Source organism: Nestor notabilis, unplaced genomic scaffold (genome assembly GCF_000696875.1).
Source record: "Nestor notabilis isolate BGI_N333 unplaced genomic scaffold, ASM69687v1 scaffold12480, whole genome shotgun sequence".
NCBI lineage: Eukaryota > Metazoa > Chordata > Aves > Psittaciformes > Psittacidae > Nestor > Nestor notabilis.
In genome coordinates this window covers 20,826-38,477 of record NW_009912542.1, presented here as the reverse complement: position 1 = coordinate 38,477, position 17,652 = coordinate 20,826, and the positions used below count along the sequence as shown (strand labels likewise).

Sequence of the window (17,652 nt, the reverse complement as noted above, 5' to 3'; positions counted from 1 at the left end):
AATTTATAAAGTTGGGATTGTATCAGATGTGAATTTTTACTTTTTTTTTCTGTTCCTTTTTTTTTTTTATTTTAAATAATTTTATTTATTTTTGTGGGGGGATTGTTGGTGGGTTTTGTTTTGTTTTGCATGAGCTTGCACTTTCTTCAGCAATGGTTGTACTTCTGTTAATTTCAGGAAATTGAGTATGTTTGCTCTAAATAATAGATATAAAAGTTGTCTGAGAGAACAAAAATACATGAAGAGGACTATCAGTTCAAAGGGAAAGGGTAGTATGTCATCCAGGATTGTTTGGTTCATAAATCTTGTATCGTAAAATGCAATCAGCTTGCAGGACTTACAGCGTAATTATTTGAACATCTTAATCACTTTAACACCTAACTTGAAAAAAGCCCCAATATTCGACTTTTTGTGCAGTTTTAGAGATCAAAGTGTGTAACTTCCTTACAGAGTGGCACAGAGAATGGATGAGTTGATGAGACAGTCTACTTAAAAGCTACATACAGTACTGGCCTGCTAGGGGGGTAAATAAAGACTTTTACCCCCATGCCCCTTTTCTTCTGGAAACGTAACATTGCTTTAGAAGAAAGGCAAGCATAACTTCTCTATAATGCCTAAAGCAGTAGACCTTGCCAATAGTCAATGTTTTTAAAACTGTCAGAATAAAAAGGTATAAAGCTGACCTCTGGGAGTTTGTTTCCCCTCGAAACAAACTTTCCTTATTGGTACTTCACTGTTGCAGTGCAGCTCTGTGTCATGCTCTAAACTTCAGTTTAAATTTCCAGGTATCCTTGTTCCTTGCTGCAGTAACCGTCCTGTAACACTACAATTATGGGGATTTCTGGTTTTGCTGGTTTTATTTGCTTGTTCTGAAGTGATAATATTTTTAAATAAATTTTACTTTCTATATGGAACTAGTATGAAATTCTCAGATCTGTTACTGGTATAGCATAGTCTGAATCAAGGTGTTAAAAATGTATCGAAGTTTTTTTGTCTTTTATGATGCCATGAAAAGTTTGAATTAAGTGTTGTTTCTTCGAAATAGTGTTTAGTAGGATGTTACCATGGGAGAATTTTATTAGAATAATGGAGTGAGTTATATACAGTCACTAAACATATATTGAGCTAGGCTAGAAAGTGATCCAGAAATGTAAGACTAGGAAGGTAAGGGGAAGTCATGAATTAATTTCTTGATAGAATATCCAAAACAGTACCCTAAATTCTTTAGAGATTACGAGAACGAGAAGGCAAATATATTATACCCAGAGGTGATTGTTCCCCGAAAATGTTGGGGTAGAGAGGTCTAAAGGCAACAGTAATTTTGGAGTTAACATCTTGCTGATGAGAACTGTCTGTATTTCTGCAGCCTTGACATGTAGCAGCAGCTCTGCAGTAACGGTCTTGATTAATCCTACTGGTCAGGGAATGGGCAGGTTTCGCTTATATTCCTGGAAGCATGTTTCTTTTGCAGAGCTAGGTGTGCTGCTGAATGAAGAAGAAAGGAGGAAGGCAGCAGATCAATTGTTACATATGGTGTGTGACGGATAGTAGAGTTGCAGATTACATACAAGTTAACTCTGTCTTAGACTGGAATAATGAATATGCTGTGCAGATCTGTCATCACTGAGAAACCAAAAAAGTTTTCTATTCATCTCTCCCTTATAGAGCTTTATTGCCAGCTCTGTTATCGCTGGCTAATACTTGGCCTTAAGGAGAGCAGGGATTTACACAGCTTAAGGAAGGTAACATTACATCTTTACGTTGCGCTCACGTTCACAAGAAAGTAATCACAACCAGAAGTAGGCTAAAATGATATTCCTTTTTGAAATGTTCAGGCTTTATTTAAGCTTGCTAGTAACCTATGTAGTAGCACAGAAGGATATTTCTTTTTATGTCAACAGCAAGGAGGCTTATTTAATTGTGTAAGATATAGCAGGACCATCTGATCATGGTGAAAAGTAAAAGATTTAAAGATACTTGAAAATCAAACGTGGAAGTAAAGACTGTTTCTTGAATGGGAAAGAAGCTACTTAAACATCTGTGAATTGCATATGGTTCAATGACAGAATTGTTTAAATGTTTGTAAAATTACAAAAAGGTGATGATCAAGATGAATCTGCAAAATGAAAGTAGACAGACAAAGCAGGAATTTATAGAAAAGAGGCTATATAGTAAAGTGGAGGAAATACACTCATGCTGTCTCTGAAAAGGGATGTTGAAGATGTATTATAAATACGAAAACAGGAAAGGAATCCTGGATCCAGAAGACTGGATCTTTGTTAAGGTTTCTCTTTGAGGTTAAAAGTTCCTTAGGAAGTGCAAGGAACTTGCTGACTAGACTGCTTTTGCATATGTTTGTTTCATAGCACTAACATATGCAGTGTTCTCACATAATTGCATTTTTAAGCTCCTTATTGAGGGAGCTGCATCAGGAGTGATTCTTCAGCTCCAGTAGTTAGAAATATGGAAGGAGAAAAGATTGCTAAGAAAATTCTTAAGGAACTTGTGTTATACCCAAGGAGCACAGGAGTTGCTGTGGGAGTGTGAAATTCTCCAGAACTCTGTTTTTGTATATGAGGAAATGCAAGCGGAGAGCTTGAACGTGTTTTAGTTCTGCAACTGAATGCTTTTCTTTCACAGAAACACAAACATAGAGTGAAAATGCAAATTACATTTCATACTGTTGCCTGGGGTGTAAATGTGGCATACTTGTAAACACAGTAGAAAATGTCACAATTTTTCTGTTTTTGTCTGATGTGGCTATTGTTCAGAACTAGAAAACCAACATTTTAAGCTTAACCTCTTGCTTTTTCTTGGAGAATGTCCAGATTGACTTCTTATACATCCGTGCGTGTTGGTATGATAATGGGAGGTTAAGGCAGTTGTCAGAGGCTTTTCTGAACAGAGTGAGGGATGTGATGTTTTTCAATAATATTTTAGTCTGTATTTTTATGCAGTCTTCCCAGAGTGCATATTCCTGAATGGTTTTTATTGTTAATGTGAGTGGTGTTTGAATATTCTTTTTTGAAGCAGTTGCACCCTTATGTTAATGAAATAATTTGCTTTGGGACTGTGCATTATTTTTCTTTTGGAAAGTTCTGAGTAGATACTTGTGTAACTGAACAAATCATGGTCACTGTCAGTATAGAATAGTATTCTTGTGTTCTGTTAGAGGTTTATAAGTCAATAAACTTGGCATTTAAAATCTTTGGTTTAGAATTCTTTGCTTAAGAGTAATACTGTTTAATTTGTTCATATTGATTTAAAAGTCTTCCTGAAATTTAGCTGATGGTGTGAATGCCATCATAGACTTTTCACTGCACAAATGCTCCAGTAAAGCTATTGCTTATTGCACCGCTACAGTCTGGATTTGAATTAATGGTACAAAAGAGAGAGAACCTTGGTCTTGCAGAAAATTGTCTTTCTTGCTCATAACTCTTCCCAATTTAAAACCACAAGACTTGGCTAAAACCTTGATACAATTTCCTTCATGAATTACAGTGAGTTTTTTCAGCCTTGTGACACGTCACTCTTTTGTTGCAAAGATATAGTAGTACAACTTCTCTGACTCGAATTATATTATTGTTAGAAGAAAATAAGAATGATTCTAGTTGAAAGGATGCCTTCCTAACTAAATTGCAGGTAAACATGTCCTTGTAAAATGTCTGTGACCAGCATTGTAGGAAAACAGCAGGTAACACTAGTTCTAGCTGACCATAAAAGGATTATAGAAGTAAGTCTGGTTAAATGTTAATGGATAAGATCATTATCTGAGCTGAACTAGGCACAAGAGATTTTTCCTTTTAAGTTCTGAGATTGAAGATCCTTGATATGCCATGTTTCTTTAAGGAAATACCATAGTTATTCTTTTTTCTGGTTCAGTTTGTACTTCAACTTGTTCGTTCAATTTGGTTTTGACCTCTTGCACTAAGATTTTCAGTGTTTTTTGTAAGTTTCAAGGTTTTGGTCTCTTTTAATCTGGTCTCACTGAGGTCTTGAACTCCAAAGGCACTGTAGGAAAGGCTCCTTGGATCCAGAAGTTTAGAGAGGCTTCTCTGACTGGTTTGTCTTAAACAGTGTGAGTGTACAGAAGTAATGAATGCAGAGGTTCTGTGAATGTAACAAATAAAAAGCCTGAGAAGTGTGAACAGTGAATAGGAGATACAGAGGTGGAATAATTTTGTGCCAAATAGTGCCATCCCGTTTCTTCAGTTGTGCAGTGAGGTAGATAGTGTGCATACCAGTCAGCAAGAAAGCATCAATCTTGTCTGTGAACTTTTATCTTTGTTTGTTGAGAAATGACTTTTGTTCAAAATTACGTATGTTTCTTTCAAGGACTCTGTTAGATAAATTAGTAGTATTGTTGCTTGTTTTCCGGTTCAAGCTAGTTTGGCTTGTGTAAAGCTTTAAATAATACTTGTAGTTAATTTTGTGATACCAGTTATAAAATAGATAAAATGTGGTCTGTCAAGAAGATTTATCTTATTACAGCATAGCATCTGCAGCTTTGTGTGGTCGCCACTTCGTTGCCATCATTTGAAGATGTCCTTTAAAGATCATGTGTGTTTTAAAATAGGTTGTATTTAGTGTGACAAGATGACAAAGCAATGGAGAGATACAAGATAGAGTAGGTTTCAGTTTTACCTAGCAGCTCTTCAGAGTGGCAGACCGTGCCCTTGTTACTGTAATAGGATCAATTAAAACAGATACCTGGATATTCTGCAGTGCCCACTCATGATGAGAGGAACCTTAAGCTGTGGGAACTTGACCATTATAGGGTGAATGACTGATAGAAATAATAACTAAAAGCTGGAGTGGCAAAGTTACATACTTAGGTCTGGCAGTGATGCATTAGTTTCTGATACTTAACATTTTATGATGCCTGGACAGTTCTTTTGAACCTTTATGATTCTGTTGAGGTATGGTGAAGTTGGAACATTTATTTTGTGTTATCTTAATAGTTCAATTTTATGTTTAATTTCTAATATGTACATTATAAGTATCTTTTTTCTTCTTCAAATTCTGTGTTTATATTTTTTTTTCTTAGTTTTTTTATTTTAAGTTGTGGTGGTTTCCTTTAGCTGTAAGTTAAATTATTACTGCAGTTTGGTATTATTACAGGATTTTTTTGTTTGTTTAGAGATGATACTTTTTTGCAGCTTCCTATCAGACCTTCATCTGTTACTAAAAGCATAAGTTATAGGATGTGTTACTGTTATGGCTGTTGCAGTTAGTGCTTGGTAGTACTGGCAGCAGATTTTGTTGAACCAGTTTATGGAAAACTATTGCCTCCAAGATTACCTTTAATATTTAGAAAAGGTTAAATTGTGCTGCAGTCTGTCCAAGTGATTCTTGTATGTTTATTCCTAAAATGGATTACGTATACAGCTTTCAAGGTGTCTGATAGACAAAGCATAGAATGGTGGAGGTTTACTTTTTTCATTGTGAAATACAGGAAGTTACTTTCTTTTTTTCATTTGGGACATGCTGTTTAGATTTACAAAGTTAAATTAATTTAGGTCACAGATGTCATGTCACCGTGGACTATATAAAATACTTGTGTTTAGTGATGTCAGTCATAAAGCTTACAAGATCAGCCACTTGAAATACCGTGTCCTGTAAATGCATGAAAGCTGGATGCAGTTTTAATCCTAAATGTTTATTTCTTCAGTAATTTAAGAATTCCTTCAACATCCAAACTTAAGCCTGCTTTTTTGCTCATTCAGCAGTTTGATCTTCAGAAGTGGGATATGTGCTGTCTGACCTCATCTGGCAGAAAAGCACTTATTAAATACTATTGTCTAGGCTGGATGTTTTGTCTGTAGTTTAAGCTTTCTAGGAGTAAGTATACCTGTTCTCTTTGGTGGTGTGGTTCCACTGTTTCCTGCTGGTTTAGCGTGAGCTTAGATTTCATTTGATAAATCTGAGTAATCTACTTCCTTCGGTTTCGTATTGTGTGCAATGTTTTCATTTTCACATCTTTTGGTCTTCAAGATGAATATAGGGAGTAATTTTTGAAAAAGGATGGGGTGGCTTTGAAAATCATTTCAAAGTTTAGGTTAGTCTGTTGTAGGTTTAGTTACTTGCTACCCAAGCTTTGTATTTAAACTTCAGACAAGAGGATTTGACTTTTTATACAGTTATTTAATCACTAAATATTTTAGAAAGATAAAACAAAGAAACAAAAAAACCGCCAAACCCAACCCACCAAACCCAACCCAAAACCACCAAACAAATCTACAAAGAAATCGCACACTTCCATCTGTAAAAGCAGATTAATAGTTTTTAAAGAAGATGCAAGAATAAGGGGATAAGGAAGGTGTGGATAATGGCTTTGCCGAGTGAAAGACTCTGAGATTAAACTTGACAGACTATTATTGGGGTCTCCAGTGCCATTTTTGAGGCAACAGAACAATGAGTACGATTCATAGTACAATTGTCCACCTCATTTCACAATGTTACATTGTAAATGTGAATATTTACTAATTTATACAATATTATTCTAGGTTGAAATTAATCATACACTTCTTCCTTCAGAGTAATTGTCGCAGGATATCTAGGGATTCAGCTTTAATACAGTAACTCTTAAGTACGATCTGTGCAGTCAAGAGACCATTCTTAATTTTTCTGCAGTTTTAAGAAATCTGTATGGACCTAGCATAATGTAGGTTGTGGCTAAACCTTGAAAGGCCCCATACAAGTGAACCTCTAGCAAATAACTTTGGAAAGGTGTTGCTTCTTGTGAATCAGAAAGTAGTGATAGTGTCTAGGGTTATCTTCAGGTGAAAAATTTGGACAGGATGTTGTCCTGTCAACAGTACAGCTTCATAGAGGTCCACCTTATATTTTGAAGGAAAATGATAGGTGAATTGGTGGTGGATAGAACTGACTCAAAGGACATTTAGGGTACAAAATAAATACAGTACTGTTTGTATCTTCTAATACTGTTTAGTAAGTTTGGAAAGTTTCAGTTGGAGAAGGTTTGAGTTGGCATGATTTTGATAGTATATTGTACTGTTGACATTTTCTCAAGTCTTCAACTGAAGAACCAGTGTGCTTTGGTTCTACATTGTTACAAATACGCCAATTTAGGAAAAAAAAATCAAAGTAGGTTTAATATTCAGCCTTTGGTTTCCAATAAAGGGCTCATAAGAGCAGTGTAACTTTTGCAGACTTTTTTTCTGAAAGTTGTAGATAAACCTTGCTATAAACTACTTGGTAGATTTGCTAGAAAAGCTTGTGATTGAGTGCTATGTATGCTTGCCTTTTTGCTTCCACCTAGAATCCAGGGCCATTACTTTCTGTAACCATTTCAGTGAGCTGCCATAGTTTTCAGTCTGTACTGTCACCTGATCCAAGCATGCGCCAAAATACCCACCGTTTCTGGCTACTGTCTGCTGAATCTGCTTTGCAAACCCTTAGTTCCTAAGCTTTTGCCTTAGCAAAAAACCAACAGACACTCTTACGGAGTGTACTGGACACATGCCATCCTGCTTCCCTAACTCCTCTAATTGTTTATGTAAATCCTTAGCTTTACTAAACTTGTAAATGCTACAATGGCATCCCCATGTGAAATTGTGTGGCTCATGTGTCAAAAAAGGCTGCTTGTGAAAATATTTGTCAGAAGAATATGAATGCTACACATTGCACTGCATTCAGTGTTTTGTATCAATTTATTACTGCAATGTCATGGTGTTTGATTTTAATTGTAGACAATCATTTTGTGTTTTAATATGCAAAGGTAAGTTCATGTAAACTGTGAATTTACAGTATTTATAAACATACTGACTTGTATTTTTGGCCTCCTTCTGGAAGAAAAAAACCCACTTGATTAAATGTCTTAAGCAGAGAACCCAGGCTTCTTTACAAACAGTTGTTTATGCATGACTTAGAGAAATTTTTGAACTTGTGCAATTAGAATTTGTTGGATTTTCTTGAAAGATAACATTGAAGACAATGGCTGGAAATTTTTTCTTATCTCTAATAAGAATAAAAATGTTCTGTTACTCTAGTTAATAGTTAATTCTGATACTGAGCAGAGTAAAGAGTTAGATGTCACTTCAGCAAGACAGTGGTGAGCAACCTCACAGTGATACGTGCTTTCTGTTATGATGTGGCATTCTTTTAGATGGTTTAGGTGAGAAAGTTCTGTTAACTCTGCTAGAAACTCATTCCTAAACTTTAAATTAAACTATAAATTTATGTGGAGGAAAGTTGAATGTTTGCATAGGGTTTGGGACCCGTCACTATTTCTACCTTTTCTGTTCCCCTTAAGCATATCTTTTCCCTTTCAACATTTCTTTCTGTTTTAGTTTTTCCTGTGGTTACATACCTTTTTGGTGTCATATTCTTGTTTGTAATCTTATTCTTTATTCCACAGCACTTTCCCTGTTCATCTCCAGTCACTTCACCTGTTTCTCACTTCCAACTCCTTCATCATGACTTCACATTTTCTTGCACTTTTTGTCCTAGAAAGGTCATTGGTGACAAGCAGGAGCAGTTTTTGCCAAATGGTACCTAAAAGTGTGAAAAGTGATGATTTAGTAAAATTGGCTTTTTGTTTCTATGTCTAGAAGAAGGTTACTTCTCCTTTGCAGGTGTTCTTCTGTGAAGTACAAAAAGTTGTATGGCTGTTAGTCTAGGTTTATAGCCAGCTGCCTCTGATCATGTCTAATTGAACAAGAATTGTTCTGCATAGTGAACCACTTCTCCTATGACTCTTTTCTGTTATAGAGAGAAATACTGGTAAGCAATCTTCTTGTCCATGATTGGATGGGGAAAGAGGAGTTGCTCCCAAGACCCATATCCATTCTACCATAAAGAGTTAGTGATAACGTTTGCAGAATGTGCTTGTGGTCCCGTATCTCCCATCTGGTTCTCATTTTGTCGGATGTGGTAGCTTTTGCCTTAAAATAGATTTCCAAAGTTGCTCCATTCGCCTACCACAACTGCTGTTAACTGGGCAGCAGTCACACCGTCTGTTCAGACAGAGGTGTGCATGCAAAAGAGAGACATCTTGCCTCCCATTTTCCTTTGTGTACCACAAATGGTTCTCATAAGTGAGCTTGGGAACCTCAGCCCTATGGTGTGATGGGTTATTTCTGCATGAGTCTTATCTTTTGAAAGCTGAAAAGTGTGAGACCTTGCTAGCAGGTACTCTAGCCATCTGAGTCAGGATTACTGTGTATCATAATGAGCATCTGATTTTTGTAATCAGTGAGTGTTTAAGCAGTGTTTTCCCGTTGAGAGACCACAAAGTGCAGTGTCTGGAGATTCTACTAGTAATGCATTGAAACCTGCTGAAGGTGAACTTGGATGTAATGGAACATTATTGATGCAGTCTGGTTTGTGTCTTAATGTGTATATTTTTGTCTTGATTGTGGAGAACCTTCCTAAGACCGGTCACTGTAAGGTTTTTTTGTTTTCAGTATTCATTTCTTAAAGCAAAGGTTGCATAAACTTTAGTCTGGACATCCAAAGGTGCTGTTAGTCAGTACAGTGCTATCTGTAATACAAGCATTAACGTCTGAAGTTAGTAATAGTTGAGTATTCATACCTCTGTGCTCTTGTTTTTAATTAGAAAGTGATCATTAATTTATTTTAGAAAGCTGAATGCCCGTTCTAAATGAAAAGTTGAGGTCAATTCATGAAAAAATATGTCTTGCTGTACAATATTTTTGTTTCAGTAAATTTCAAAATATGTGTATATCTGCATCTTTCATTTTTGTTTGTCACGTTGTCAGAGAACCTAGTGTATGATATTTGGTTATCATACACTGTATTTATAATATTCCTGATAATACAAAAGTGGTTCCCAATGAAACTCAGGTTTTGACATTTTGATATTTTAATTATGATTCAACAAGGAGATCTCAATGGTTCGAAGTCTGTGCAAAGTTTAATTGATTTCAGGGAAATTGTATAAGAATATAGCTGCTCAAAACCCTTTGTAGCATCAGAGTGCCTTTTGTTTCTTACTGTTTCCTCCCTTATTTTATCCGTCAACAATTAATATAGTTTTCAACTAAGTTCATTGGTACAGGTAAGCCACTTTGAAAGGAGAAACAGTTGACAAACTCTTTAACTGTAAATGAAATACTCATTGACTTTGTATGTAAAAAGCTTGTGAGATGAGCTTTAGTTCTGGGAAACTAATTGCTGAACAGTTAAAATAAATGAATTTTATAAGCTTATTCCAGTAGCACGCTTTTTGCATTTTTTGTGTAGTATTCAAGAAAAGCGGGTAACATTTTAACGTACAAGGTCAAAGACAATAAAGGGTATTAGAGTCTGGGGTGGGGAGAGGGAAGGTGCAGTTGCCAGGATACTGAAGCAAAAAGGCATCAAAAACCACATAGTTAACATAGATCTTGTACTTAATGTTGTTAATGTAGAAGCAGTTTCAAATAACTGTGGCTTCTCAAAGTTAGAAATTCTGAAATAAGGACCACAGAGCTGTGTGTTTGATTAGTGATAATACAGTTAACAGAACTGCTTGCAGTAGGAAAACTATTGAGGTTATTTCAAAGGTATCAAGTGTGTACCAAAGTGAAATACAACTTCATTACTACGAATACTGTTTCATTACTACTACTACATTTTTGATATTACAGAGTATTTGTGATGCTTTGTTGTAAGTTACATGCATCTCTCATGTTGTTGGAACTGACGGTATGGTTTTCAAGTGGGTAGAGATTGGAACAGTATCTCCAGTATTTTGGTGTTATTTGTCATATGGACAGCAACAAGAATGCAGTAATCTGACAGAACTTATTATGTGGGTGATAAACAAGAAAATTGATAAGCATGAAAAAGCCGCATTAGTGTTTGCTTGAGGTGCGATAGCTAGGAAATAAAAAGTATCCAGATATAACAAAACTCTTAAACATGAAAAATTCAATGTTTCAGATGAATTGCATGAAGCTTTATGTTGACATGGTGCAGAATAGTGAACTGATTTATACTTTGTCTTTCAGATGAACCAGAAACACGAGATGCATGGTGGGCAGAAATCAGACAAGAAATAAAATCCCATGCCAAGGCATTGGGTTGTCATGCCGTAGTGGGCTACAGTGAATCAACTAGCATTTGGTAAATTATGATGATGATTTGATTTTCAAAATGCCAGAGAAAATTTATTTCATCTTCAGTGGATTAAAAATGATTCAACACAGTTGTTTGTATTGTCTAATATACCTACTTCAGAGAGTTTGTGAAGTAACTTTTTGAGATTTCAGTATTGTGCTTTTTTTTTTTTTTTAATGTGTTTTGGTTTGGGTTTTTAGAAAAAAAAAATTAAAATTCAAACCTTTGTATTTGCTTTGGTAGTAATATTGATTTATGTATGAAATTTTCTAGAGGTGGTCTACCTAAATAGTTAAGACCACTCTTGAAAGTGTATGTATTGTAGATTCATTACTGGGTAACAACTGGCAGACCAGTACTTAGATGGTAAACTTCAAACTTAAGGCACAAGTTCTTTAGTAGGAATGTATTAATTGTAAATTAAAGGAGAATATGCTGCCTGATAGATTTAGAATACCTTAGGTGTAAAAGTTCTGTATTTCTTTCTGGAGAACGTGTGTAATTATTGTTGTCTTTCAGTATCTCAGTGGTGTTTAACATATTAAACTGCAGCTCTGCGGTAGTCTTTGTGAGGTCGAACCCACCAACCCTGCATCCTATTCAGGCCAAAACTCCAGCGTCTTACTGTATTCCCTTTGGCTAAGAAAATGTCAATCTTGTGCATTTTGGTGGCTTAATAACAAACTTTGTGAGAGGCTTGGAGATTAGCAGAAATAATTTGGGACTCATCTAATTACTTGTCCTTCTCTGTGGCCCAGGAAAGATTGTGTCTCTTTCTAGCTCCAGAAAGTAATCTGTGAAGAGCTCATCCTGGGGCCAAGTGTATTGACTGGTTATCAAACAGAGAAGTACTCTGGCTCGCTACTTGTTTTGAATTGCTTTGGGAAAGTAACTGAAGCAAACTCGAACATCTGAATTTATTTTCTGTCAAGTTGATTTTTGCCTGAATACTTTAAAGAAAAAGCAGAAAAGATTTGCTATTCTTTTTTTCTTTTTTCTTTTTAAAAAAAATTTGGAAAAAGAAGTTTCATTTCACTTTACAATTGATGAGTTGAAGAAAGAAATACAGAGTTATACATTCTTATTTTTTCTTCAGTGCACACCGTTAGTAAAATAGTAAGATAACCAGAAATTATTAATCTGAAAGCAACAGCACTGACTGCTTCACATTTGTTGCTCCTTTGCATTTATTGCTTCACTGCAGGTAGAAAACAAAACAAAACCCACCGAATATACAGTTTTTTCACAAAGCTTGTATTTTGGAAGTCAAGTGCTTGTGCTAGCAGAATAAGAAAGAGAACTTAGTTTACTGACAAGGCATGGTTTATTTTCCCAATGCTGCCTTGTGTGGTTAGGTTCTGTCTTGCTTGGTGTATTAAAGCCCATATTTTTACCTCAGAATTGCAGCGTGCAAGTTTCCATCACTGAGGGATGAACTTGCACTGAAAATGAAAGATTTATTCCACTGACTGTCAGTCTCCTTGTAAAAAGCATGAATATTTAGTATTCTTTTCTGCCTTAGCTATGTGGAAGGAATGTACAGATTATAGATGGGCAGTCAGTTATTGGGTTATTTCACACTTCCATTTTTTTTTTAAGTAATTTAATGGGGTAATATTTGATTGTCGACAAAATAGTTCTAGAGTTCCCATGTTACTTGCCAGTTCAGCTTTATTCCATGCTTAAAGAGTAAGTCTCTGTCTGCAAGTACTGGTCTGCCAGACATGTTACGTATGAAAAATAATTCTGGAAAGAGAAACAACAAAAAGGCACATACGTCATTCCAGAAAATGTGGGAAAGCTTTTCTCCATATTTTTTTCCAATATAGGATTTTTAAGTACTGCATGTTAGATTGTTTCTTATTTAACAATTTCAGAAATAGCAAAAGCTCTGTGATCATAGTTTGCACTTTTGACAGCTTTAACTATGTTAAATCATCAATATGATCAGTTACTTTCTATGCTATAGGTACTGTTATTTGTAGTAAAATTTTACTGTTTTGCTACTTCTTATCCTCCCAAGAAGCACCCTTGTCAGTGTTGTGTTGTAACTTCATTTGAAAATGAATGTTTTTGAGAGGATGAGGCTCTCAATTTCCCTTTTACTTTGGTAAACAATTATGCACAGGGGATTTTATAATGTTTCTTTGCTTTTGTTGGTTGTCTGGATTTCTTTGCATTATTAACTATAATATTGAAATCCATACTTAAACCTGGTTAGCCTTTGTGATGTTACAACGTATTATTTGTAACATAGGGCAAAGCTCTAAAGTCTTTTTGAATCTCTTCCTTATACAATGGTTTAAATACTAAAAGAAGATCGTTTATGAGATTTAACGGATAAAATTGCACAAATGCACAAAATTATTAGTTATATTGAATTATTTATATTGAATTCCTTGAGACTTTTGTACCAGCCTGTTAATAGTTTTAAATAAAAGTAGCACTAAGTAGTAGGAATTCACTTTGTTGTAATTCTTTTCTCTTATAGTGAAGAGGTCTGTATTTTGTCCGCGTCTGGCACAGCAGCTGTACTGAACCCTAGGTTTCTTCAGGATGGCACCATGGAAGGCTGTTTGGAACAAAGGTTGTCATGGCAGCCTGGCTTCTTTTCCATAGGGTCAGAGAAGGGAGAGATTGATTTTTTTCCTCAGAGCCAAGATAGTTCTTCTCTATTAGGGTAGGTTACAGAGTTACAGTGCAGGATGCGGGACCAACCACTTTACTGCTTTTCACTAACAACAACAACAACAGAAGTAATGGAACTCTGCACCAAATTAGATATTCTGTTTTTATTTCTAACAGTCTGAATAAGGTAACACATTTGACTACTAACCACAGATCCTAACTCAGTTTTTTTCTTTGCTGCTCTCCAGGTATCTTTCAGAACTTTATATCACTCTACAAAAAATGACAGATGTATGATAAATTATGTAAGACACAAACTGCAGTGGCTGTAATACGTGTATATGTGCTCTGTCTATGCTATTTAAGAGCTGTATGGGAGATAAAATAGCTTGGTTGTAAACCAGAGCTGGTGCCAGACTTTTGTAGATGTGTGTTTTAGTTAATGAACAAAATCATAAAACTGAAGGAAAATCATGAAGTTTCCCTTTGCTTCTGTTCTTGCAAATAAAATTTGAAGAATGTGTATTGACAGTTATTTTTTACAAAAAATAATTAAAGCATATTGGCAATTTATTGCATGTTTTTCAGGATAATCATCAAATATTTCAAGGGATTATTGTAGTCAAAAATGAGGCTATTTATTACACCTTAGCACTTGCATTATGTTTTCCATAATAACCCAGCCACCATAGTATTATTTATTATTTTACTTCATTAGCAAGACGCCATTATCTTCTTGTATAAATAGACTTCTGAAAACAACAGGCAGAAAAAAGAAAAATTTGTTTCTGTATTCATTATATGACTGAGAGAAAAAGTTATGTTCATAGTATGAGGAAAATTGCATTTTTACCAAAATATGTATTTTTGATGCTACTAAAAGTTTTGGTATAGATTAGAAATGCCAAAGGAAGGTAAAACAACTAAACAGACAAAGCCTGTGTTTGACACAAAATATACTTGCCGAAGCCTGTAATAACAAATGTTCCATATCTGTCAGATTTGCTTAAGCATCTCTTCAGAATTCACTGAGAAGGATTGTTTATGCAAAATAGAATAAATTTGCAGTAATGCAGTTAGCCTATGCTTTCCTTGTTCATATTTTCATAGTGGTTATTCCTAGATATTTCATAGGGAGGTGGGGGACCAAGTGGTCTAAGTGAATAACAAGTTTTACCTATTACCTTGTATTAGGAAATAATTTAGCTATTCTTCGTAAAATGTTAATACACACTGTGCAGCTTCTCAGTAGGATGGTTGATTTGTTATGTTCTGCTCATTAAGTTTGTGTATGTTTTTGGACACAATCTGTGTAAAAGACTTCTAATTTGGTACAGCAGATTCTCTGTACAACTGTTGTACCATGACTACATTTAGAAATCGTGGTGCCTAAAGCCAGCTCAGTAATGTTTTAGGTTTTAGAAATTGCTGGTCGTTGTATGTATCATTTCTTGATCCATGTATAACAAGTTCAATGCGAGGGGTTTTAATAGCATTTTTTCTAGTAGCGTGCAGCCTAATTCTGTTCTAATTTGTAAAATGCAATACTTGTCATGTTGGTATAAGGTAGCAGTGTATGATTTTAATAGGTGTATCTATAGGTGTTTATACACATATGCATATATTGATCCTTGTTAATAAAATGCAGATGTTTTAAATGTGTTCTTCATAATGTATTTTTAGGATTGAAGAAACTTCACCACCAGGTTGTGGATTTTGCCATATACCATATGATGAACTGAACATGCCATTCCCTGCTCACCTCACTTACTGTTACAACTGCAGAAAACAAAAAGTTCCTGATGTTCTTTTCACCACAATAGATCTTCCTCTAGAGGCAATAGTTATTGGGAAGGGATGTCTTATTCAAGCAAGGTATCTATCAGAATGTTTACTTAGTAAAGTTTTGGAGATCTTTGAAAGAATTCCTCTTTCAAATTCAGTATGTCATAGAATCATATCACAGAATGGTTTGGGTTGGAAGGGATCTTAAAGATAATTTAGTTCCAACTCCCCTGCCATGGACAGGGACACCTTCCACTAAACCAGGTTGCTCATCAAACCTCCGTTAATGACAGTGTGCTAGGATACACGAGTAATAGGAGGACAGCCTTCTCCTCTCCCTGTTATATGTTGTGTGTGTTGATGGACAATCTGGTAACTTATTCATGTTGATGGACATTTGGTTAATGTTCTGCCTATTTTTCTTTTTTTAATGTCTGTGGGAGTTGCTGTATTTTGTCTGCCTGGATGTAAGAGTGTCATGCTTTAACTTGCTGTTTGGAACTGTTAGTGTGGTCATACAGCTATTGCACAAGGAACTCAATGAACCATTTAAGTCAGTTGTGTTAATTCTGTGCTGATGTCCGTAACTGGACATCATCTCTGTAGAATTGTTGGCTATGTCCAGTTTATGCTGTGGTATTTGAATTTGGAAAAGGGGATAAGGTGGTTTACAGTGGGAAAGAAAGAAGAGTTAGCTATGTACAGTCTGTATGGGTGGCTAACTACAGGGATAAATAACTGTTTGGATGGTTGGGCTGAGAGGTAGTGATTTATGTTCCGTAACCTATCTGGATGGCCATGATAAGTGTAACAGAGTCTGCAGTGGGATCTGTCCTGTTGAACAGCTTCATGTTGTGAAAGGAATGATGGACTGCATTCCCTTCAAGTTTGCCAGTTGCACCAGAATGAATGGGACACCGAACAAAATGATACCTGTCCAGTTTTGCCCTGTGAGAGTAAGATGTACATCAGAAAACTAGAGCAAGTTCACTGGTGGGTCACCAGAGGGATAAGGAGCACCTGCCCAGTTAGGAGAAGCTGTGGGTGCTGGACTTGTTCAGTCTGGAGAGAGGAAGAATTGAGGGGTACCTTAGCAGCCTGCCAGTATCTATTAGGAGGTTATGGAGCATATGTATAGCTAGGGTCTGCAGAGTGCGAGAGTGAGAGACAAGTGGGCCTAAGTTGAAGCAAGATTGATTCAGGGTGGATATAAGGCAAAATTACTTACCCATGAGGGCAGTCAGGCAATGGAACAGATTTCTTAGGAGGTATGCAATCTCAATCACTGGGGACTTTTCAAGACCTGGCTGGATAAAGCTCTGAGCATCCTGGTCTGAGCTCGAAGTTGACTGTGATTTGTCTGTACAAGAGGTTGGACTGGAGACTTCATGAAGTCCCTTCTCACCTGAGTTGTTTTTAAGATTTATGATTATAATCTCTGACTTTTGTTTTATATATAAATTTACTTTCTGTATGGCCCATTTTTATTGTTAATATAAATATACAGTTTTCTATTAAAAATGAAAATCAAATCTTACTTACTGAGACTCAGTGCCTCAGCCTGCCTTGGTGGTCTTGACAAGAATTTGATGTTTTTCAGGATTTTAAAATACATTGAAAAAGAACTGATTGTTCTATGATAGGTCATACAAGGGGAAAAAAATTGCTGTGATCACTTTCAGTCTTCAACAGTACATTAAAACTGATGATCTGCTGATGTCGTGTACTGTTTCATATTGTCAGGTTATGCCGCCTAAAGAAGAAAGCTCAAGCAGAAGCAAATGCAACATCTATCAGTAATCTCTTGCCATTTATGGAATATGAAGTGCACACCCAACTGATGAATAAACTGAAGCTGAGAGGAATGAATGCTCTGTTTGGGCTGAGAATTCAGATCACTGTGGGTGAAAATATGCTAATGGGGCTGGCAGTAAGTATTTGTTTTAGTATTGGGATTCTTCTGCTTTCTTACAGTATTTTTTCAGCACAGAAAGACAAACAGGTGTTGTGGAATAGAGAGTAACTAGCAATATTCATAATATTAAGTTATGAATAAATATGAAGTCATGGAAAGGAACGAGGTGTCTAATTGTTGACAAATCAAGACAGGATGTCTTTCAGCGCCACAGAAAGAATTACAGAATCTCTTGAAAC

At 35.8% G+C, this 17,652-nt stretch overlaps 1 protein-coding gene across 1 annotated transcript in view; it reads left to right on the top strand.

Moving 5' to 3' along the window:
• C2CD5 (C2 calcium-dependent domain containing 5) overlaps positions 1 to 17,652 on the top strand; it is a gene marked incomplete at its 5' end in the record, with an annotated part of 56,748 nt that overhangs the window by 22,046 nt on the left and 17,050 nt on the right. Inside the window, 4 exons of the mRNA XM_010019986.1 lie at positions 10,977 to 11,091; positions 13,577 to 13,672; positions 15,397 to 15,588; positions 17,242 to 17,428. Coding sequence (XP_010018288.1) covers positions 10,977 to 11,091; positions 13,577 to 13,672; positions 15,397 to 15,588; positions 17,242 to 17,428 — 590 coding nt within the window. The remainder of the gene's footprint in view (positions 1 to 10,976; positions 11,092 to 13,576; positions 13,673 to 15,396; positions 15,589 to 17,241; positions 17,429 to 17,652) is intronic.